The sequence below is a fragment of the Macaca mulatta genome, chromosome 11 (assembly GCF_049350105.2).
Source record: "Macaca mulatta isolate MMU2019108-1 chromosome 11, T2T-MMU8v2.0, whole genome shotgun sequence".
Classification (NCBI taxonomy): domain Eukaryota; kingdom Metazoa; phylum Chordata; class Mammalia; order Primates; family Cercopithecidae; genus Macaca; species Macaca mulatta.
In genome coordinates this window covers 128,277,944-128,301,956 of record NC_133416.1, presented here as the reverse complement: position 1 = coordinate 128,301,956, position 24,013 = coordinate 128,277,944, and the positions used below count along the sequence as shown (strand labels likewise).

Below are 24,013 nucleotides of genomic sequence, written 5' to 3'. Positions count from 1 at the left end.
TACAGATAAGGAAGCCAAGGCTTTAAGAGGATAGGGAACCTAATCAGCTAAGGCAGAGTAGGATTTGAACCCAGATCCCCGTGATGCCAGAATCTAAGCCTTGACTAAATATGTGTTACTATTTTCTTTTTTTTTTTTTTTTTTTTGAGACGGAGTCTCGCTGTGTCGCCCAGGCTGGAGTGCAGTGGCCGGATCTCAGCTCACTGCAAGCTCTGCCTCCCGGGTTTTTACGCCATTCTCCTGCCTCAGCCTCCCGAGTAGCCGGGACTACAGGCGCCCGCCACCTCGCCCGGCTAGTTTTTTGTATTTTTTAGTAGAGACGGGGTTTCACCGTGTTAGCCAGGATGGTCTCGAACTCCTGACCTCGTGATCCGCCCGTCTCGGCCTCCCAAAGTGCTGGGATTACAGGCTTGAGCCACCGCGCCCGGCCAATATGTGTTACTATTACTTTTGTTGTTGTTGTTGTTGTTGTTGTTGTTGTTGTTGTTGTTCTGGGCAACTCCAACCCTCTGCCCATTGGCCTTGTCACCTCAGTGCTCATTTTGCAGATGAAGAGACTAAGGTTCCATGGGGCTGGAGCACAGTGGTTAGGAACAGACTCTAGAGCCAGAGTACCTGGGTTTGAGCCTAGTTCTGCCATTTACCAGCCATATGACCTTGGGCAACTTGCTTCTCTGCCTTAGCTTCCTCTTCTTTGGGTTGTTAGGAGAATGAATGAGGTAACATCCATAGTGTCCAACACCCTGCAAGCGGCCAAGTGTGGTGGATCACACCTGCAATTCCAACACTTTGGGAGGCCGAAGCAGGTGAATCATTTGAGGTCAGGAGTTCAAGACCAGCCTGGTCAGCATGGCGAAACCTCATCTCTACTAAAAATACAAAAATTAGCCGGGCGTGGTGGCACACGACTGTAATCCAAGCTACTGGAGAGGCTGAGGCAGAAGAATCGCTTAAACCCGGGAGACAGAGGTTGCAGTGAGCCAAGATTGCACCACTGCACTCCAGCCTGGGTGACAGAGCGAGACCCTGCCTCAAAAAATAAAAATAAAAAATGAACAGTGTCCAGCACCCTGAAAGCACTCCGCATGACTGAACAATCGCTGTTATGTAATTACCAATATGAGGCCCCCACTCCTCTTGGCCAAACTGAGTTCTCTCCTCTTGTAAAAACTTCTGCATATGAAGTCACCCATTCCATTTGACCCTTTAGCCCTCATCCTGGCATTCAAGGGCATGGACAACTCAACCCCACTCTCTAAGCCAGCCTGACCTCCCCATTCCTTTCTCTGGCACAGAGGGCCTTCTCACCACCTGCCCTTACTCCCTGCCCGCTGTTGTCAGCCTGTACTGTGTTGAAGCTCCCAGGAGAGACAACTGCAGTCATCTCTTTCCGCTGTGTTCAGTGATGTCAATTCGGCCCAGCTGGGGGTATTCGCATCATGGAAACAGATCATCAGATTTGGTGTATGTTTGTTTTATTTTGCTTTCTCAGAGAGCCGGTTGTTAAACATTAGCCAACACCCCATTGATGCTATTCCTTCTGCCTGAAACACCTCCCCACTGCCAACGAGCTCTAAAGACAAAAGGACCTGGGTCTGCATTTCCCAAAGGCAAGAATCTGGTATCACCTTCATATTGTTTTCCCATATTTGAGCACCACTGCCCGTAGCATTATTTACTTAGCAGTTTTGCTCCCGTCAACTCGCTTTTTAAAAATTAAACTTATTTTAAAAAGAAAAGTTTTGGCCGGGCATGGTGGCTCATGCCTGTAATCCCAGCACTTTGGGAGGCCGAGGTGGGCAGATCACCTGAGGTCGGGAGTTCGAGACCAACATGGAGAAACCGTGTCTCTACTAAAAATACAAAATTAGCTGGGCGTGGTGGTACATGGCTGTAATCCCGGCTACTCAGGAGGCTGTGGCAGGAGAATCACTTGAACCCAGGAGGCAGAGGTTGCCCTGAGTCGAGATCACACCATTGTACTCCAGGCTGGGGAACAAGAGTAAAACTCCATCTCAATAAAAAAAGACAAAGAGTCTGGGCGCGGTGGCTCAATCCTGTAATCCCAGCACTTTGGGAGGCCGAGACGGGCGGATCACGAGGTCAGGAGATCGAGACCATCCTGGCTAACTCGGTGAAACCCCGTCTCTACTTAAAAAATACAAAAAACTAGCCGGGCGAGATGGCGGGCGCCTGTAGTCCCAGCTACTTGGGGGGCTGAGGCAGGAGAATGGCGTGAACCCAGGAGGCGGAGCTTGCAGTGAGCTGAGATCCGGCCACTGCACTCCAGCCTGGGCCACAGAGCCAGACTCCGTCTCAAAAAAAAAAAAAAAAAAAAAGACAAAGAAAAGCTTTATATAATTTTTTTTTTTTTTTTTTTTTTTTTTTTGAGACGGAGTCTTGCTCTGTCGCCCAGGCTGGAGTGCAGTGGCCGGATCTCAGCTCACTGCAAGCTCTGCCTCCCGGGTTTACACCATTCTCCTGCCTCGGCCTCCCGAGTAGCTGGGACTACAGGCGCCCGCCACCTCGCCCGGCTAGTTTTTTTTTTGTATTTTTTAGTAGAGACGGGGTTTCACCGTGTTCGCCAGGATGGTCTCGATCTCCTAACCTCGTGATCCGCCCGCCTCGGCCTCCCAAAGTGCTGGGATTACAGGCTTGAGCCACCGCCCCGGCAGCTTTATATAATTTTTTTTTTTTTTTTTTTTTGAGACAGAGTCTCGCTGTGTCTCCCAGGCTGGAGTGCAGTGGCGCGATCTCGGCTCACTGCAAGCTCCGCCTCCCGGGTTCACGCCATTCTCCTGCCTCAGCCTCCCAAGTAACTGAGACTACAGGCGCCCGCCACCACGCCCGGCTAGTTTTTTGTATTTTTAGTAGAGACGGGGTTTCACCATGTTAGCCAGGATAGTCTCGATCTCCTGACCTCGTGATCCACCCGCCTCGGCCTCCCAAAGTGCTGGGATTACAGGCTTGAGCCACCGCGCCCGGCCTATATAATTTTAATACACAAAAGAACAGTATCCCGGCCAGGCACAGTGGCTCACGCCTATAATCCCAGCAATTTGGGAGGCCAGGCAGGAGGATCACTTGAGGCCAAGGGTTCAAGACCAGCCTGGCCAACATGGTAAGACCCCCATCTCTATTAAAAATACAAAAATTAGCCAGGCATGGTGGCAAGTGCCTGTAATCCCAACTACTCGGGTGGCTGAGGAATGAAAATTGCCTGAATCCAGGAGGTGGAGGTTGCAGTGAGCCGAGATCGTGCCACCGCACTTCAGCCTGGGTGACAGAGTGAGACTCTGTCTCAAAAAAAGAAAAAGAAAACCAGTATCCTTTGCCATAAATAGCAAGCAATCATTACAACATGGAAATGAAGCGTCCACACTTATTCTTGTTTCACACTAAGGCCCTAAGCCTAAGGAGGGTTTTTCTATGTTAAAAGGAAATTAGGCAGTGTTCAGAGGGGTGTTAAAGATAGACTAGCAACTAACCAAAACTTTCTCCTCGATGTGAGCACTTGAGAAGGCACTAAAAAGAGAATGTTCTCCCTACGTGTACCATATCACCTACAATTACCTCGTGTACCACTATTTTGCAAATGCCGGAGGCAAGAGTAAATTTCGATGCCTTAGCCTAGCACTCAAAGCCCTCCTTGATTTGAATCTTTCCAGCCTCATCTTGCACAGCCCCTCCATACCCAGGCCTCACCCACTCTATTTGCCATCTCCAGAACATACCCCGAACTGTCTCACCTCTGTGCCTTTGTACAAGCTGCTCTCTCTACCTGGAAACCTCCATTTGTCAAGCTGCTGCTGTCTTCAAGATCTTCCTTGTCAGAATCTCCTGCTGTCCTCTTCTGCCACCCGCAGCAATGTGAGCCTTCACTGGCTGGCCTTTCCTACTCACTGGAGCAGAGCTACCAGCATCAGAATGCCCTGGACCAGGGATTGGAAATACAGATTCCTGAGTCTACACTCAAAGATTTCTTTCTTTCTTTCTTTCTTTTTCCTTTTTTTTTAAATTTTAGAGACGGGGTCTTGAACTCCTGGGCTCAAGCAATCCTCCCATCTTAGCCTCCCAAAGTGCTGGGATTACAGGCTGAGCCACAGCACCCAGCCCCAAATATTTTGATTTAGTAGGTCTGGGATGTCACCCTAAATGGGCCAGCTCCTTGAATCACAGGTCAGAGAGCTGAATATTATTCTCCGTTAAAACAAAAAAAATGTGTATGAAATGTATTTGAGAAAGATGTGGAAGGACATACTCCAAACTGTCAACATAGGTTGCTTTTAGCAGGGAGGGATACACAAAAATAAAAATGAAAACAAGGGAGGGGAAAATAATTAAAAGAGCCGTCTGTGAAACATTTCATGTACAATGAAGTGATACAGTGTACATTTTTATATCAGAATGAACCACAGCAGACCTTATGAAAAGATGGCCTCCCAAGCTGTATCTGTAATTATCTCTAGGTGGTAAATTTCAGGTGACTTTTACTTTCCTGTTTATTCTTTTCTATATTACTTGAATCTTCATTTTTTTACTTTTTTATTTTATTTTTGAGATAAAGTCTTGCTCTGTCACCCAGGCTACAGTGCAGTGGCGCGATCTCAGCTCACACAACCTCCACCTCCTGGGTTCAAGCGATTCTCCTGCCTCAGCCTCCCAAGTAGCTGGGATTACAGGTGCCTGCCACTACATCCGGCTCATTTTTGTATTTTTAGTAGAGACGGGGTTTTGCCATGTTAGCCAGGCTGGTCTCGAACTCCTGACCTCAGGTGATCCACCCACCTAGGCCTCCCGGTATTTTTATCTTTTTTTGAGACAGGGTCTTGTTCTATTGCCAAGACTGGAGTTAGGTGGCACAATCACAGCTTACTGCAGTCCTGACCTCCTGGGCTCAAGTGATCCTCCCACCTCAGCCTCCTGAGTAGCTGGGACTATAGGCATGTGCCACCATGCCCAGCTATTTTTTTTTTTTTTTTTTTTTTAGAGATGGGGGTCTCACCATGTTACCCAGTCTGGTCTCAAGCTCCTGGGCTCAGGTCATCTTCCCACCTAGGCCTTCTAAAGTGTTAGGATTATAGGCATGAGCCCTGAACTTTTTAACATGAACATTTATTATTTATATCTGGAAAAAAACAAAGTTATTTTTATTTGGGTGATACCGCGCTCAAAAAAAAAAGAGGCCGAGCATGGTGGCTTATGCCTGTAATCCCAGCACTTTGGGAGGCTGAAGCAGGTGGATCACTTGAGGCCAGGAGTTCAAGACCAACCTGGCCAACGTAGTGAAACCCACCTCTATTAAAAATACAAAAATGGGCCAGACGCGGTGGCTCACACCTGTAATCCCAGCACTTTGGGAGGCTGAGGCGAGTGAATCACAAGGTCAAGAGATCAAGACCATCCTGACAAACATGGAGAAACCCCATCTCTACTAAAAATACAAAAATTAGCTGGGCATGGTGGCACGTGCCTGTAGTCGCAGCTACTAGAGAAGCTGAGGCAGGGGAATCACTTGAACCCAGGAGGCAGAGGTTGCAGTGAGCCGAGATTGCACCACTGCACTCCAGCCTGGGTGACAGAATGAGACTCTGTCCCAAAAAAAAAAAAAAAAAATTAGCCAAGTGTGGTGGCACATGCCTGTAATCCCAACTACTTGGGAGGCTGAGGCAGAATAATTGCTTGAACCTGGAAGGCGGAGGTTTCAGTGAGCCAAGATCGCACCACTGCACTCCAGCCTGGGCAACAGAGCAAGACTCCATCTCACAAAATAAAAAGCCAAAAAAAACTCTCGACAGTTCTGTTCCATGCCTGAGGTGTTTGTCTCAGGATCCCTGCCCAGCTGTGGACCACAGATGGCAAAAACCAACGTCTGTCTATTACTGGGCATCCAGGGCTTCATAATCTCTACTACCTACACTCCTGGAACTCCACACGTTGTGCATGCCCCAGAAATGCTTGCCCAACAGACCCCAATCCACAATTTCTGAATGCATTTCTCACGACTTGCTGAAGGTGTCTTGTCAATCCAATTAGACTGTAAACTCTGGGAGTGCAGGGACAACGCTGACCTTCCTATTATTCCCCTCGCCCCTGCCCAGCTCTGGTCTGGGCACACAGTGACCCTCAAGGGCAGCATAAAGACTTGAGGCAGAAAAACACCTGTAGAAGGAAAAGGCTGGATCCTGGGAGCTCCTCTGTCTGCTTTGCTGCCGTCCTCTTCTTCACCAGCAAAGGACATGCTAGTTCCATGCAGCAAAAGTTTCCAAACACGTTAGCCTAAGAATTTCGAGTCGTGCAAAAAATAAATAAATTCCCAGAGTCACAGGGTTAAAAAAAATCAGATTCCAGGGCCCCACCCTTGTTGTTCCTGAGTCAGACTCCCCAGTCAAACTGCCAGAGAATCTCTTCTTTGAGCAAACACTTCAGGCAACTTTCCCAGGATAAAGCAAGTTTCAGAAACTCTCACACAGTGTCTTGGGTATCTCAGATATGGCTCTTGCCCTCGAGATGTTTACGAATGAAAATAAGAAATCTGGTTCCAACAAGCAAAAGCCCAGAGAGATCTCAAGTACAAAGATACAAATCAAAATTAGTAGAGAAATAAATTAGCCAGAAAGTTGTACTTCAGTCGCAGGGCTGGCTGAGGTCACTGCCTGCAAAGCAGACTGCTGGCAGTTCTGCAGTATACCAACTGAATGGCCTTGAACAAGTCCCATCTCCACTCAGAGCCTCCGTTTCTGCATCTGCAGAGTGGGGATATGTGGGCCTAACTCACAAGAAGATAAAATGCAACTGTGAATATAGTAAGCCGGAATGTGATTAAATGTTAGTTTTCATCCTAAGAAAAATAGCTAATATTTCTGAGCACTTACTGCCAAGCCTTGTGCTAACATTCACTTGCTCCTTTAACTCCCACAACAACCCCATGAGGTAGGATCTATTATCCCCATTTCATGGATGAGGAAATTAAGGCACAGAAGGGTTAAAAAAAAAAAAAACATGCTCAGGCCAGGTGTGGTGGATCACCCCTGTAATCCCAGCACTTTGGGAGGCGGAGGCTGGAGGATCGCTTGAGGCCAGGAGTTTGAGACCAGCCTGGGCAACATAGCAAGACCCTGTCTCTATTTAAAAAAATGTTAAAGCTGAGTGCAGTGGCTCACGCCTATAATCCCAACACTTTGAGAGGCTGAGGCAGGTGAACTCTTGAGCCCAGGAATTCAAGACCAAACTGGGCAACATAGTGAGACCCCGTCTCTAAAAAAAAAAAAAAAAAAATCAGCTGGGCGTGGTGGTGCATGCCTGTGATCCCAACTACTCAGAAGGCTGAGGTGGGAGAATCGCTTGAGCCCAGGAGCTTGAGGTTGCAGCGAGCTATGATTGTGCCATTGCACTCCAGCCTGCACGACAGAAAAAGGTCTGTCTTTAAAAAAAGAAAGAAAAGAAAAGAGTACTCAACGTCTCCCAACTAGGAAATGGCAGAGCTGGGATTAGAGCCCAGAAAACCTATCCTGTAGCCCCAGGAGGAAATAGCCTCATGGGAAAAAAACCGCCAGGTGTTTAGGGCTCATGAAAATTATACATTGGCTGCTTTGGGAAAAGTGGCCCTCTCAGCTGAGCAGGACCCAAAACAGCAAAAGGGCCGAGGTCAGCCCGCCTGCCCTAGGTGTGGTCCCAGCTGGGATTCCTAGCCCTGCGAGTTTTCCCAGATTGGCCAACACACATCCGAACCCCTCAGATCAGGAAGCGCCTGGGTCTTGCTAAAGCCATTTACTGTTGACAGATGTCCCACCAATGGCCGAGTGCCAGTCAGTCACGGCCTCAGTGCAAGACCTCGTCCCTCCCAGAAAGCCGTGGCTCCGGACTCCACCCACTGAAAACAGGGCTTCTGTGGGACTGCAACGGGACACGAAGAAAAACATGCTGAACCTGGTCTCCATGGGACCTGAGGTGCGAGTCACATTCATTCACATCCCTGGCTTGGAGCCTCTCCACTCACAAGTTATTGATAATTGAGAAAATAAAACAACATGCGATCGTATTTCTGGGCAGACAGATGCAAGAGCCTGGGGCACCGTTGTTTCTGGGGAGGGGAAGGGAACCGAGAGACCCAAGAAGAGGGTGGACAGGCTGGGCGCGGTGGCTCACCCCTGTAATCCCAGCACTTCGGGAGGCCAAGGCGGGCAGACACTTGAGGTCAGGAGTTCGAGATCAGCCTGGCCAACATGGTGAAATCCTGTCTCTACTAAAAGTATAAAAAGTAGCCAGGCGTGGTGGCAGGTGCCTGTAATCCCAGCTACTCAGGAGTCTGAAGCAGGAGAATCACTTGAACCTGGAGACAGAGATTGCAGTAACCGCAGATCGTGCCGTTGCACTCCAGCCTGGGCAACAGAGCAAAACTCCATCTCAAAGAAAAAAATAAAATAAAAGGACTGTGAGTGGGAGCAGATGTAGGGAGAGGCAAGGGATAGAGTATCAGGGGGTGGGAGGAGCATTGGGCTGGTAACTGTGAGGCCTTCCCTCACGTCCTCCTGTTCCTGGGCTCTCTGCTAATCAAACCCAATCACCAGGCAGAGGCATGCGAGGCCCCTGTGCACAGAGCAGGGTGGAGACAGGAGAAGCGACAGCAGAAGAGGCCAGACCACCACCCGATAGATGTGAGTAACTATTCAAAACTCAGAGCATCTGAACAGAAAAAGGTAAATGCTGTGAGCTCAAAACTTCAAGGTTCTTTGCATCAGTGCCGTTTCTTTTTTTTTCCTGAAGTTATTTCAAGCTGGGTTTCTACCACTTGCAACCCAAAAGAGTCTTTCCGAACAGAGACGGAAACATGGAAGATTTCATTGAAGTGGAAACCTGGCATTATAATTGCCCACTGCTTATAAAATTCAGGCCAGTACGGTGGCTCAAGCCTGTAATCCCAACACTTCGGGAAGCCGAGGCGGGCAGATTGCCTGAGCCCAGAAGTTCAAGACCAGCCTGGGCAACATTGCAAGACCCTGTCTCTGTTAAAAATTTTTTATTTAAAGCCAGGTGCGGTGGCTTGCACCTGTAATGCCAACTCTGGGAGGCTGAAGCAGGTTAATTGCTTGAGCCCAGGAGGCCAAGACCAAACTGGGCAACATAGTGAGACCCCATTTCTTAAAAAAAGAGGAGAAAAGAAAATCAGCGGGGAGTGTTGGCACATGCCAGTGGTCCCAGCTGTTCAGGAGGCTGAGGTGGAATAATCACCTGAACCCAGGTAGGTCAAGGCTGCAGCAAGCTGTGAAAGTGCCACTGCACTCCAGCCTGGACAACAGAGCAAGACCCTGTCTCAAAATAAGTAGGCTGGGCGAGGTGGCTCACGCCCATAATCCTAGCACTTTGGGAGGTCCAGGCAGGCAGATCATTTGGGGTCAGGCGTTTGAGACCAGTTTGGCCAACATGGTGAAACCCTGTCTCTACTAAAAATACAAAAAAATTAGCTGGGTGTGGTGGCGGGCGCCTGTAATCCCAGCTACTTGGGGAGGCTGAGGCAGGAGAATTACTTGAACCTGGGAGATGAGATCAAACCACTGCACTCCAGCCTGGTTGACAGTGTAAGACTCCATCTCAAAAAAAAAAAAAATTGGCCTGGCACAATGCCTCACGCCTGTAATCCTAGCACTTTGGGAGGCTGAGGTGGGTGGATCACCTGAGGTCAGGAGTTCTAGACCAGCCTGGCCAACGTGGCGAAATCCCATCTCTACTAAAAAATACAAAAATTAGCTGGGCATGGTGGCACGTGCCTGTAATCCCTGCTACTCGGGAGGCTGAGGCTGGAGAATCACTTGAATCCAGGAGGCAGAGGTTGCGGTGAGCCGAGATTGCGCCACTGCCCTCCAGCCTGGGTGACAGAGTGAGACTCCATCTCAAAAAAAAGAAAAAGAAAAAGGAAGATTAATTAATTTAGCTTAATTCAGCTGCTTCACCTTTGCCTACAAGGGTCTGGGCCCCCCGTCCACTCCATGATCACCTTTTTCCACCGTCCCCTGCATTGCACAGCAGGTCACCTGTAGCTCCCCCCATACCCACAGCCCCTTCCTGCCTGGGCCCTTCACCCGTGCTATTCCTCCTGCCTGAACCCCTCTCCTAGCTCTTCCTCCCATCAGCACCTCCTTTTCATCCCTTCCCTATCCTGTGGTCTGAATGTCCGTGTCCTGCCAAAGTTCATGTGTAGAATCCTAGCCCCCCAGGTGGTGGCATTAAGAGGTGGGGCTTTTGGGGGACAGGATTAGTTTCCTTATCAAAGAGGCCCAAGGGAGCTTGTTTGACCCTTCCACCAGGTGAGGGCCCCACAAGAAGGTGTCCTTGCCGGAGATCCCAGACTCTATGAGAAATAAATATTGTTTATAAGTAACCCAGTTTATGTTTTTTGGGGTTTTGTTTGTTTGTTTGTTTATTTTTTTCAAGATGGAGTCTCGCTCTGTGGTCCAGGCAATCTTGGCTCACTACAACCTCCGCCTCCCAGGTTCAAGCGATTCTCCTGCCTCAGCCTTCTGAGTAGCTGGAATTACAGGCACCTGCCACCACACCCGTCTAATTTTTGTATTTTTAGTAGAGATGAGGTTTCACCATGTCGGCCAGGCTGATCTCGAACTCCTGGCCTCAAGCAATCCTCCCGCCTCGGCCTCCCGAAGTGTTGGGATTACAAGCATGAGTCACTGTGCCTGGCCTATAGTATTTTTTTTACAGCAGCAGGAACAGACTAAGACATCCTACTTCTCAGCTTAAACGTCACCTCTGCACAGAGCCCTTCGTGACACATCTGAACAGATTTTTTTCTGTGACTCTGCATCCCTGCACCGTGTTTGCTCTTTCAGGGTACTTTTTAACATTTGTGAGGGCGTATGTGCCTTCTCTTCCAGGCTGAGGCTTCATAAAGTCTCTGTTTTGTTCATAACTAGAACAAGCCCTAGCACCTAGCAGTGGGTGTTCATTAAACATATGAAGAATGAATCAGCAAGTGATTTCACGTCTCATCATCTCTAAAAAGCCTGTTTGATCACTTCCAGGACCAGGAAACTCCTGACATTATCAAGGATGCCATTGCAAAGCGAAATGTCATAAACACATAGGAGTTGATTTCTTTCCAGAAGCTGGCAGTCCAGGACTGGTGTGAGGGCTCCACAGTGTCAGCAGAGCTTTGACCTTCCTGCTGTACCATCTTCAGTGGGTGGCTTCTGTACTCAGGGTTACCTCATGGTCCAAGATGGCTGCTGGACTCTCGCCATTGTATCCAAATATGAGGCAGCAAAAAGAGGTAGAATAGAGGACAAAAGCAGCGAACCTCAAGGCTGAGGCTCCTGGAAGCCTCATATACTTTTACCTACTACAGTCCATGGAACATAGCGTAGTCATAGGGCCACGCCAAAATGCAAGAGAGACTGGGAAATGTCTTCATTCCAGGCAGCAAGATTGGAATCTGTTATTAAGGAAAAAAATAGGAAGAATGGATATTAGGTTTATAACTAGCTACAAATCATCATGGCGTCTCCATTTATTGAGCGCTTACTAAGAGTCCTAAGTACTTAATAAATGTGGCCTTGGGCCGGGCGCGGTGGCTCAAGCCTGTAATCCCAGCACTTTGGGAGGCTGAGGCAGGCGGATCACGAGGTCAGGAGATCGAGACCATCCTGGCGAACACGGTGAAACCCCGTCTCTACTAAAAAATACAAAAAACTAGCCGGGCGAGGTGGCGGGCGCCTGTAGTCCCAGCTGCTCGGGAGGCTGAGGCAGGAGAATGGCGTAAACCCAGGAGGCGGAGCTTGCAGTGAGCTGAGATCCGGCCACTGCACTCCAGCCTGGGCAACAGGGTGAGACTCCATCTCAAAAAAAAATAAAATAAAAATAAAATAATGTGGCCTTGTCAAACAAGATTGCCCTCTGCCCCTTCGGTAGCCAGGGACACATACACACATGCACACACACGCACAGGAGTCACTTGGGCCTGGACCCCTTCACTGGGGACACTGACATGCGAACTCTTTGTCATATGACTCTGAGCAGGAAGGAGGTAGTGTCCTCTTAGCATAATAAGATCAGGATTCATAGAATTAAATCAAAGTGCTGTAACTCAGAGGAATATCAATTTCCCATTCAGAAGATAGAGGGGAATGTCTTCAGAAGGAAATTGATCTTTATGGTTTGAGACATGTTTAATTTTAAATATGTTGAGAGAAAACCAGCTACAGCCTGGCGTGGAAACTCCTGTTGTTCCAGCCAGCGCCTTGGAGAACCAGAGACCACGCCCCCTTCCTCCCTGCTAAGGAGTCGACAAACATCGAACAGAGGACCAAAGTCCCCTGTTCCTCTCTGCAGTCAGCAGAAATCAGAGAAGAAGATCTTTAGACAGTCAGCAGACTCGGGAACTGTGTACTTTGCAATTTACAAAAAGGGGCTCTAGGACTTTTGAAAAATTTTTTTACTTTTATTTTTTTGAGACGGAGTCTCGCTCTGTCGCCCTGGCTGGAGGGCAGTGGCGCGATCTCCACTCACTGCAACCTCCACCTGCAGGTTCAAGCTATTCTCCTGCTTCAGCCTCCCGAGTAGTTAGGATTACAGGCGCCCTCCACCACACCCAGCTAATTTTTGTATTTTTAATAAAGACAAGGTTTTGCCATGTTGGCCAGGCTGTTCTCCAACTCCTGACCTCAGGTGATCCACCCACCTTGGCCTCCCAAAGTGCTGGGATTACAGGCATGAGCTACCGCACCCGGCCTGGGATTTTTTTATTTTTACAGAGATGGGTGATGATTCATGGGACGTTGGAGATGCCCCAAGACTGGAGATATGATTTGGGGGATCCTGAGGATTGGTGACCTAGGCAAAACTCGGGGAGGCTGGATTTTGGGTACGGAGTAGCCAGTCTGAATAAAGAACCCTGCGCCAAACGTTGGCACAGAAATAGTGGTCTTGTCAGCCTTCAGAGGAGGCCCACACCAGTCCTAGACTGCCTGCTTCTGGAAGGAATCATCTCTTATATGTTTATGCCATTTCACTTGGGGTTTTCTGTTCTATACAGCTAAACCTAATATTGGACTGATACATTATTTCAGAACCAACCAAAGCTGGAATAACATTATTGATAATGCCAGGAGTTTCCTGGTCCTAGAAGTGAGCAAACAGGTTTTTCAGAGATGACAAGATGTGCAATCACTCACTGATTCATTCTTCGTGTGTTTAATGAGCACCCACTAGGTGCTAAGCCTTGTTCTAGTCAGGAACAACACAGAGACCTTACGAGGTTGACAGGCTGCTGGAGGAGACATGTATCAGGCTAGTGTGTGCAGACCAAAGGCCGGAGGCGCCCAGTCAAGCTTTTCCACCTTGGAAAATCCCATAACCTTTATAGAAGAATGGAAATAGTGAGCCCTGAGTCACGGCTGCGTTTGAATGCCACCTTACCTGAAGTCTGAGTCAGGGATAATTTGATTTCAGAAGAATAAAATGAGGCTCCTAACACCTGTCCCAAATTGCAAGGAAATGAGGGTATTCTGTGAGAGGCAGATGACAGGACCCTAAGGCAATGAATTTGTCAAACTCAAGGCTAAGGACACATGCCCTCCACAAGGCAGCCTTCGTTTCAAATGCCAGGTACAACTGGGGGTTCCTGGGCCACCCTCACTTCTCCCAGTTGGCTGCAAATTTGAGGGTTCCCACCACCCTCTCTGGTTCAATAATTCACTAGAATGACTCACAGAACTCAGGAAAGTGCCCCGCCTCATAACGACAGTTTTTATGATGGCAAACAGATACAGATCAGAACCAGCCACAAGAAAGGACATAGAGGGTGAGGCGTGGAAGGGGTTCAAGTGCAAAGCTCCTAGTTATCTTCTCTCCAGACAGTCACCTCCTCCCAGCTATGATGTGTGATGACACCCAGAGAATATTACTAACCAGAGAAGCTCCGGAGGCTTTGGTGTCCAGCATTTTTTGGGGTTTTGTTTTTGTTGTTGTTTTTGAGATGGAGTCTCGCTCTCATCGCCCAGGCTGGAGTGCTGTGCGTGATCTCAACTCACTGCAAACTCCGCCTCCAGGGCTCAAGCGATTCTCCCGCCTCAGCCTCCAGAGTACAAGTAGCTGGGATTACAGGCATGCACCATGCCCGGCTGATTTTGTATTTTTGGTAGAGACAGGGTTTCACCATGTTGGCCAGGCTGATCTCAAACTCCTGACCTCTGGTGATCCGCCTGCCTTAGCCTCCCGAAGTGCTGGGATTACAGGCGTAAGCCACTGCCAGCCAGTGTCCAGCGTTTTTTAGTGGGGCTTGATCCCATACTGCCTGTGTGGCTGACCTTTCATCCCCAGTCCCTCCTGAGCTAACTCTTGTGTATCCAGCTCATCTGGAGGTTGGAACGGATACAGGTGTTCCAAAGCCTTCATTACAGATCACATTGTTAGACTATCTGATGGCCAAAGGCCGTAGGCAAACACAGGCACTTCTATCAGACAGGACATTAAGGGGCCTAGAGATCACCTCCCAGCAGCTGAAGGCAAAGCCGGACCTCTCTTTGGGTAAAGATAATCCTCCTACAGTACTTTTTTTTTTTTTTTTTAAGAGACAGGGTTTTATTCTGTCGCCCGGTCTGGAGTACAGTGACACACTCATGGCTTGCTGCAGCTTCGACCTCCTGGGCTCGAGCAATCTTCCTGCAGCTGGGGATACAGGTGTGCACCACCACACCCTGCCAACTATACATCCATCACCACCCTATCCTCTCAGCCCCCAAAGTCATGAGGCTTTGGTTAGGTGTCAGGATGTTTTCAAATGAAAATTAATGAAAACGGCGGGCCCAGTGGCTCATGCCTGTAATCCTAGCACTTTGGGAGGCCGAGGTGGACAAATCACCCGAGTTCAGGAGTTTGAGACCAGCCTGGCCAGCATGGTGAAACCCCGTCTCTACTGAAAATATAAAAATTAGCCGGGGGTGGTGATAGGCGCCTGTAATCCCAGCTACTCGGGAGGCTGAGACAGGAGAATTCCTTGAACTCGGGGGTCAGAGGTTGCAGTGAGATTGCACCACTGCCCTCCAGCCTGGACGACCGAGTGAGACTCCATCTCAAAACAAAACAAATCAAAGGTAGCTCTTGAAACAACCAAAACAAAGTTAAAGTTGTAAAGAATGGAAAGTCCTTAGCATTGATCAGAATTAATCTTTGACGGGGTGAGGTGGTTCATGCCTATAATCGCAGCACTTTGGGAGGCTAAGGTGGGAGGATCATTTGAGCGCAATTTGAGACCAGCCCAGGCAACATAGTGAGATCTCATTTCTACTGGAAATCAAAAAATTAGCCAGGCATGGTGGCACCTGCCTATAATCCTGGCTACTCAGGAGGCAGAAGTGGGAAGATTCTTTGAGTCTGGGAGGTTGAGGCTATGGTGAGCTAGGATGGCACCACTGCACTCCAGCCTGAGCAGCAGAGTGAGACCCTGTCTCAAAAAAAAGAAAAAAAAATTCTCAGTCTTCTCCCCTAAGCCTTCTCCCCTGCCACAGCCTTCCTCAAGTACACTGAAAACAAACATCCTGTACATTGTTTGGGTCAAATACTGGCTTTATCCTTGATGCCTCACTTTCTTTCATATCCCATAGTCAGTTGGTCTGGAAAAAAAATAGAAGTTTCCCCAGAATAAAAAAAAAAATCCCAAAGTTGGTTGGGCTTGGTGATATATGTTATTAGGAGTCTAGGTTTTCTCAGTCTGCAGCATCAGCTTCAGTAAAGGCTGATTCTCCTCATGGTCACAAAGTGGCTGCCACCACTCACTGAGGCACTGTCTCCTCTGGGGAGAAGGAGGAGCTGCTCACCCTCATCAGCCCAGAGTAAGCCCTGCCTTGCATCTCATTGGCCCACTGGCTCAGGCCCAGTCAATCACTGGCAAATGGGGATGGAATTAGCAGCACTGACTGAGCTCAGTGGATCTCAAAAGTGTGGTCCCAGGGCCAGCAGCACTGGCCTCACCTGGGAATTTGTTAGAACTGCACATCCGGCCGGGCGCGGTGGCTCACGCTTGTAATCCCAGCACTTTGGGAGGCCGAGGCAGGTGGATCACCTAAGGTCGGGAGTTCAAGACCAGCCTGACCAACATGGAGAAACCCCGTCTCTACTAAAAATACAAAATTAGCCGGGGTGGTGGCACATGCCTGTAATCCCAGCTACTCGGGAGGCTGAGGCAGGAGAATCGCTTGAACCCGGGAGGCGGAGGTTGCGGTGAGCCGAGATCGCGCCATTGCACTCCAGCTTGGGCAAAAAGAGTGAAACTATGTCTCAAAAAAAAAAAAAAAAAAAAAAGAACTGCACATCCTCCAGCCTCACCTCAAACCTGCTGAATCAGAAACTCGGGGTGGGGCCCAGTGAGCTGGAGTTGTTTCCCAAGCCCTCTAGGGAATTCTAAGTTGTGCTCCCACTGAAGAACTTCTGCCTTGATTGAAGGCTTTGTTAACCATCCTCAAGGTCCAGGCATGAGGGTGACTTTGGAGGAGGGTGGGTGAGATGCTGTGAGTGTGGGAGGGGAAGAGTGGCCTCTTCAGTGGGTACCACAGATCATCCTGTGGGCAACGACATCGCAGGGGCAGCGTGGACCCGGGAGTCCCCATCTACAATCCCTGGTCCGGCTGGAGACAGGAAGGGAAATCTCTCCCTATGATCCCCGAAAGGAAAGGCAGAAATCCACTGGACAGAAAAAGAGAGCGTCTACACATACCTTATCCCATTTTTATCTCATAGCTGTCCTTTAAAAGAGATGTTATTAAATTCCCATTTTAGGCTGGGGCAGTGGCTGATGCCTGTAACTCCAGCACTTTGGGAGGCCGAGGTGGGCAGATCACTGAGGTCAGGAGTTCAAGACCAACCTGGCCAACATAGTGAAACCCCATCTCTATTCAAAAAATACAAAAAATCAGCCGGTCGGCCGGGCGCGGTGGCTCAAGCCTGTAATCCCAGCACTTTGGGAGGCCGAGACGGGCGGATCACGAGGTCAGGAGATCGAGACCATCCTGGCTAACCCAGTGAAACCCGTCTCTAGTAAAAAATACAAAAAACTAGCCGGGCGAGGTGGCGGGTGCCTGTAGTCCCAGCTACTCGGGAGGCTGAGGCAGGAGAATGGCGTAAACCTGGGAGGCGGAGCTTGCAGTGAGCCGAGATCCGGCCACTGCACTCCAGTCTCGGCGACAGAGCAAGACTCCGTCTCAAAAAAAAAAAAAAAAAAAAATCAGCCGGTCGTGATGGTACATGCCTGTAATCCCAGCTACTCGGGAGGCTGAGGCAGGAGAATTGCTTAAACCTGGGAGGCAGAACCTGCAGTGAGCCAAGATCGTGCCACTGCACTCCAGCCTGGGCAATATAGTGAGATTCTGTCTCAAAAATAAATAAATAAAAATAAATTCCCATTTTAGCAATGAGGAAGCTGGGGTTTAGAGAAGTCGAGGGCCGAGCACAGTGGCTCACGCCTGTAACCCCAGCACTTTAGGAGGCTGAGGTGGGAGGATCACCTGAGATCAGGAGTTCGAGACCACCCTGACCAACATGGTGAAACCCATCTCTACTACTAATAAAAATTAGCCAGGTGGGATGGTGCATGCCTGTAATCCTGGCTACTCGGGAGGCTGAGGCAGGAGAATTGCTTGAACCCAAAAGGCAGAAGTTGCAGTGAGCCGCGCCACTGCACTCCAGCCTGGGAGACAGAGCAAGACCCCATCTCAAAAAAAAAAAAAAAAAAAAAGCAGAGAAGTCAAGGCTACATGGTTATCCACCGCGTCTGACTCCTAACGTCTATGTCATATGTCAGATGAGATGTCCGGTCTCTCTGCCAGTGACGTGCCAAGGGTGGGGCAGTGGGGCAGTTTGCATCAGAGGGGGGCATTTAGTGTACACAATGTAAAAGCCAGAATAAAACCAACTAGGCTGGGTGAGGTGGCTCATAGCTATAATCCCAATACTTTGGGAGGCCAGGGTGGGAAGATCACTTGAGTCCAGGAGTTCAAAACCAGCCCAGACACCACAGCAAGACCCCATCCCCATCTCTACAAAAAAATAAAAATAAAAAAATAGCTGGTTGCAGCGACATGAGCCTGTAGTCCCAGCTGCTTGGGAGGCTGAGGCAGGAGAATCGCATGAGCCCATGAGTTTGAGGATACAGTGAGCTATGATCACACCGCTGTACTCTAGCCTGGGCAACAGCGAGACTCCATCTGAAAAAAAAAAGAATAAAACCAACTAAAAATCAGTCTGCTTTTTATTCTCACTATGCTATTGCAATTCTAAACTATATCAGTGATAAAATACTCTTCCTTGAGTTGATATATTCTAAATATTTGCCATAATTACTGCTGAGTTTTAGTAATATAAATAACATAATCCTATAACTACAATATAAATAAAATATAAAATGTAACACAACATAAATTTAAAAATAGCTTTTTTAAATTTTTTCTTTGAGACAGAGTCTTGCTCTGTCACCCAGGCTGCAGCCTAGTAGCACAATCTCGGCTCTCTGCAACTTCCACCTCCCAGGTTCAAGTGATTCTCCTGCCTCAGCCTTCCGAGTAGCTGGGATTACAGGCACTTGCCACTATACCCGGCTGATTTTTGTATTTTTAGTAGTGATGGGATTTCACCATATTGGCCAGGCTGGTCTTGAACTCCTGACCTCAAGTGATTCACCCACCTCAGCCTCCCAAAGCACTGGGATTACAGACGTGAGCCACCGCACCTAGACAAAATAGCTTTTTTTTTTTTTTTTTTTTGGAGACAGACTCTTGCTCTGTCACCCAGGCTAGAGTGCAGTGGCACAATCTCAGCTCACCGCAACCTGCATCTCTCAGGTTCAAGCGATTCTCTTGCCTCAGCCTCCTGAGTAGCTGGGACTATAGGCATGCGCCACTGCACCAGGCTAATTTTTTTATTTTTACTAAAGACAGCGTTTCGCCATGGTCGTCAGGCTGGTCTCAAACTCCTGACCTCAAGTGATTCACCCATCTCAGCCTCCCAAAGTGCTGGGATTACGAGTGTGAGCCCTTGGATCCAGCTAATAACTTATGTTTTAACAAACATTGTCACATACATGAAAGTTAATTCAGAGAATTCCCACTTCTGCAGCTCATCCCTGGCACATTGTGGATTCAGTTATGGCCGTGATGGTTTTAAGGAAGTCTATAATAATGCAAAATCACCGGGCATAGTTTATAACTCCAGCCCCAATGGTGCTATGTATTCCCACATTTAAATCACAGATTTTTAAAAAATTATAGTGCAGTGATTGTAAATACAAAAAACAGAACTTGGTCTATTTCAATTTGTCACTCTAGGAGTCCATTTGGAGTTTTTATTTGTGTTTAAAGTATAAAACAGTGAGAGAGTATGAACAGCAGGGTGTAATACTAATTTTTTTTTTTTTTTTTTTTTTTTTTGAGACAGAGTTTCGCTCTTGTTGCCCAGGCTGGAGTGCAATGGTGCAATCTCGGCTCACTGCAACCTCTGCCTCCCGGGTTCAAGCGATTCTCCTGCTTCAGCCTCCCGAGTAGCTGGGATTGCAGGCACCTGCCACCACGCCCGGCTAATTTTGTATTTTTAGCAGAGACGGGCCGGGCGCGGTGGCTCAAGCCTGTAATCCCAGCACTTTGGGAGGCCGAGACGGGTGGATCACAAGGTCAGGAGATCGAGACCATCCTGGCTAACACGGTGAAACCCCATCTCTACTAAAAACACAAAAAATTAGCCGGGCGAGGTGGCGGCGCCTGTGGTCCCAGCTACTCGGGAGGCTGAGGCAGGAGAATGGCGGGAACCCGGGAGGCGGAGCTTGCAGTGAGCTGAGATCTGGCCACTGCACTCCAGCCTGGGCGACAGAGCGAGACTCCGTCTCAAAAAAAAAAAAAGAAAAAAAAAAAAAAAAAAAAAAAGAAGAAAAAAAAAAAAAAGCAGAGACGGGGTTTCAGCATGTTGGTCAGGCTGGTCTCGAACTCCTGACCTCAGGTGATCTACCTGCCTCGGCATCCCAGAGTGCTGGGATTACAGGCATGAGCCACCACGCCCGGCCAACAGGGTGTAATACTTTTGCTTAGTAAAGTTCACATGTGAAATAGTTTACTGAATTTAAATAAAACCTTTAAAATTGAAATGTATTCTTCATTCCTAATTGTTAATTGTTTTGAAATGAAAGAATGAATTAAGAAAATGATGATCATTGATGATTACATGATTTTTTTTTTTTTTTTTTTTTGAGACGGAGTCTTGCTCTGTCACCCAGGCTGGAGTGCAGTGGCCGGATCTCAGCTCACTGCAAGCTCCTCCTCTCGGGTTCACGCCATTCTCCTGCCTCAGCCTCCCGAGTAGCTGGGACTACAGGCGCCCGCCACTTCGCCCGGCTAGTTTTTTTTGTATTTTTTAGTAGAGATGGGGTTTCATCGTGTTAGCCAGGATGGTCTCGATCTCCTGACCTCGTGATCCACCCGTCTCGGCCTCCCAAAGTGCTGGGATTACAGGCTTGAGCCACCGCGCCCGGCCGACGATTACATGATTGATACTGAAAACATTTTTGTGATTTAGAGGAAGGGAGGGTTTAAAAATGATGTGCGCCGGGTCAAATACAGTCCTTGAAATAAATATCTGAGGACAGGCCGGGCGCAGTGGCTCACGCCTGTAATCCCAGCACCTTGGGAGGCCGAGGTGGGTGGATCATGAGGTCAGGAGTTAGACCAGCCTGGCCAACATGGTGAAACCCTGTCTCTACTAAAAATACAAAAATTAGCCGGGTGTGGTGGCGGGTGCCTGTAATCCCAGCTGCTCAGGAGGCTGAAGCAGGAGAATCTCTTGAACCCGGGAGGCGGAGGTTGCAGTGAGCCGAGATCATGCCACTGCCCTCCAGCCTGGGTGACAGAGTGAGACTCCATCTCAAAAAAAAAAAAAAAAAAAAAAAAGATAAATATGTAACTATCATGGGATCCAGTCATTTGGTTCCTTATCTGAGAGAAATGAAAGTGTATGTCTACACAAAGACTTGTACACACGTGTTCATAGTAGCTTTATTTGTCACAGCCAAAGATTGGAAACAACCCAAATGCCCATCAACCAGTGAATGGACAAATAGAATATGGTCTATCCATATAACTGAATGCTACTCAGCAACAAAAAAGAATGAACTGTTGATACACACAACATGGACAGACCTCAAAATAATATGCTGAGTGAAAGAAGCCAGACAAAAATGAGTATATACTGTACAATTTTATATACATAAAATTCTAGAAACACAAACTTATCTGCATGAAAGAAAGCAGATTAGTCTGGGCACAGTGGCTCACGCCTGTAATCCCAGCACTTGGGGAGGCCTAGGTGGGCAGATCACTTGAGGCCAAGAATTTGAGACCAGCCCGGCAAAAATGGTGAAACCCCATCTCTACCAAAAACACAAAAATTAGCTGGGTGTGGTGGTGCGTAGTCCCGGCTACTCGGGAGGCTGAGGCATGAGAATTTTTTTTCTGTTTTTTTTTTTGTGAGACGTGAGTGTCACTCTGTCGCCCAGGTTGGAGTGCAGTGGCGCAATCTCGGCTCACTGCAAACTCCGCCTCCCGAGTGTCAGGACTCTGAACCCAAGCTAAGCCATGATATCCCCTGTGACATACACGTATACATCCAGATGGCCTGAAGCAACTGAAGATCCACAAAAGAAGTGAAAATAGCCTTAACTGATGACATTCTACCATTGTGATTTGTTCCTGTGCCACCCTGACTGATACATATATTCACCCCCGCCCTTAAGAAGATACTTTGTAATATTCTCCCCCACCATTAAGAATGTACTTTGTACGCCTATCCCAAATCTATAAGAACTAATGATAATCCCACCACCCTTTGCTGACTCTCTTTTCGGACTCAACCCGCCTGCACCCAGGTGAAAAAAACAGCCTTGTTGCTCACACAAAGCCTGTTTGATGGTCTCTTCACACGGACGCTCGTGACGCCGGGTTCAAGTGATTCTCCTGCGCTGCTAATTTTTTGTATTTTTTGCGCTGCTAATTTTTTGTATTTTTAGTAGAAACAGAGTTTCACCATATCGGCCAGGGTGGTCGTGAACTCCTGACCTCGTGATCTGCCCGCCTTGGCCTCCCAAAGTGCTGGGATTACAGGTGTGAGCCACCGCTCCCAGCCAAGAATTCATTGAACCCAGGAGGTGGAGGTTGCAGTGAGCCGAGATCACACCACTGCACTCCAGCCTGGGTGACACAGCAAGACACAGAAAAGGGAAGGGAGGGGAGGGGAGGGGAGGTTAGTGATTACTTGGGAAACGAGGGAGGGTAGAATAGGCCACTTAAGTCTGCCCTGGTCTTATCGGGAAGCATGTGCTTTCTCTCCTGGATTTTTTTTTTTTTTTTTGGAGATGGAGTCTCACTCTGTCACCAAGCTGGAGTGCAGTGGTACAATCTCGCCTCGCTGCAACCTCTGCCTCCCGGGTTCAAGTGATTCTCCTGCCTCAGCCTCCCCAGTAGCTGGGACTACAGGCACTCACCACCACGCCTAGCTAATTTTTGTATTTTTAGTAGAGATGGGGTTTCACCATGTTGGCCAGGATGGTCTCGATCTCTTGACCTCATGATCCACCCACCTCAGCCTCCCAAAGTGCTGGGATTACAGGCATGAGCCATCGCGACTAGTGCTTTCCTGGATTTAAATAGTAGCAGCTGCAGTGACCATTTGTGGGCTTGGGATATTCAGTGGCCAGCAGCACTTCCATTCCCTATGGAGACCCACCCTCCCTTGTGAGCAGTCACGGGAGCGAGTGACACCCCTGCCCCCTACACAGATGTACAAACGTCCAGTTCTCCCCGTGTCTGCTCCAGCTGCAATCGTACGGTGGGCACATAATCCAGGCTAGGGCAGTCACATGTTCCCTCCAGGACTCGGCCCTTGAGTGAGCAAATTGGGACTGAGAGGAGCGATGGAGGCTGTCTGGGCCAGGCGATCACAAAAGGACATGAGGGCCAGCTCACACCTGTAATCCCAGCACTTTGGGAGGCTGAGGTGGGCAAATCACTTGAGGTCAGGAGTTCAAGACCAGCCTGGCCAACATGGTGAAACCCCGTCTCTACCAAAAATACAAAAATTAGCCGGGCATGGTGGTCAGAGACAGGACTACCTGGATTTCCTAGGCCGACTAAGAATCCCTAAGCCTAGCTGGGAAGGAGACCGCATCCACCTTTAAACACGGGGCTTGCAACTTAGCTTACATCCAACCAACCAGATAGTAAAGACAGCTCACTAAAATGCTAATTAGACAAAAACAGGAGGTAAAGGAATAGCCAGTCATCTATTGCCTGAGAGCACAGGGGGAGGGGACAATGATGGGGATATAAACCCAGGCATTCCAGCAGCAACGGCTACCCTTTTTGGGTCCCCTCCCTTTGTATGGGAGCTCTGTTTCCACTCTATTTCGCTCTATTAAATCTTGCAACTGCACTCTTCTGGTCTGTGTTTGTTACAGCTGGAGCTGAGCTTTCGCTCGCCGTCCACCACTGCTGTTTGCCACCATCGCAGACCCGCCGCTGGCTTCCATCCCTCCGGATCCGGCAGGGTGTCCACTATGTTCCTGATCCAGCGAGGCGCCCATTGCCGCTCCCGATCCCGCGGCATATTAAGGCTTGCCATTGTTCCTGCACGGCTAAGTGCCTGGGTTCGTCCTAATCGAGCTGAACACTAGTCACTGGGTTCCACGGTTCTCTTCCCTGACCCACGGCTTCTAATAGAGCTATAACACTCACTACATGGCCCAAGATTCCATTCCTTAGAATCCCTGAGGCCAAGAACCCCAGGTCAGAGAACACGTGGCTTGCCACCATCTTGGAAGTAGCCCTCCGCCATTTTGGAAGCGGCCCACCACCATCTTGGGAGGTCTGGGAGCAAGGACCCCCAGTAACAGTGGCACACGCCTGTAGTCCCAGCTACTCCAGAGGCTGAGGCAGGAGAATGGCTTGAGCCTGGGAGGTGGAGGTTGCAGTGAGCTGAG

General features: G+C 48.8%; 1 protein-coding gene and 1 long non-coding RNA gene across 21 annotated transcripts in view; one reads left to right on the top strand and one right to left on the bottom strand.

Moving 5' to 3' along the window:
- LOC114671087 (uncharacterized) overlaps window positions 1-24,013 on the top strand; it is a 46,066-nt gene that overhangs the window by 9,655 nt on the left and 12,398 nt on the right. For 5 of the 20 annotated variants that reach the window (XM_077955444.1, XM_077955445.1, XM_077955448.1 and 2 more), the window contains 3 exons: window positions 7,784-7,950; window positions 8,571-8,657; window positions 23,492-23,680. In XM_077955444.1, the coding sequence (XP_077811570.1) occupies window positions 7,784-7,950; window positions 8,571-8,657; window positions 23,492-23,680 (443 nt within the window). Of the gene's footprint in view, window positions 1-1,295; window positions 1,465-1,492; window positions 1,622-7,783; window positions 8,314-8,570; window positions 10,383-23,491; window positions 23,681-24,013 lie in introns of those variants that run through there. The other 15 variants (XR_013401584.1, XR_013401588.1, XR_013401592.1 and 12 more) reach the window with 8 other exon arrangements.
- Window positions 10-8,564, bottom strand: LOC144333162 (uncharacterized). The gene is made up of 3 exons (XR_013401593.1): window positions 8,247-8,564; window positions 285-1,853; window positions 10-240 (listed from the first exon to the last, which is right to left on the bottom strand). It is a non-coding gene; the product is annotated as an uncharacterized LOC144333162 (long non-coding RNA).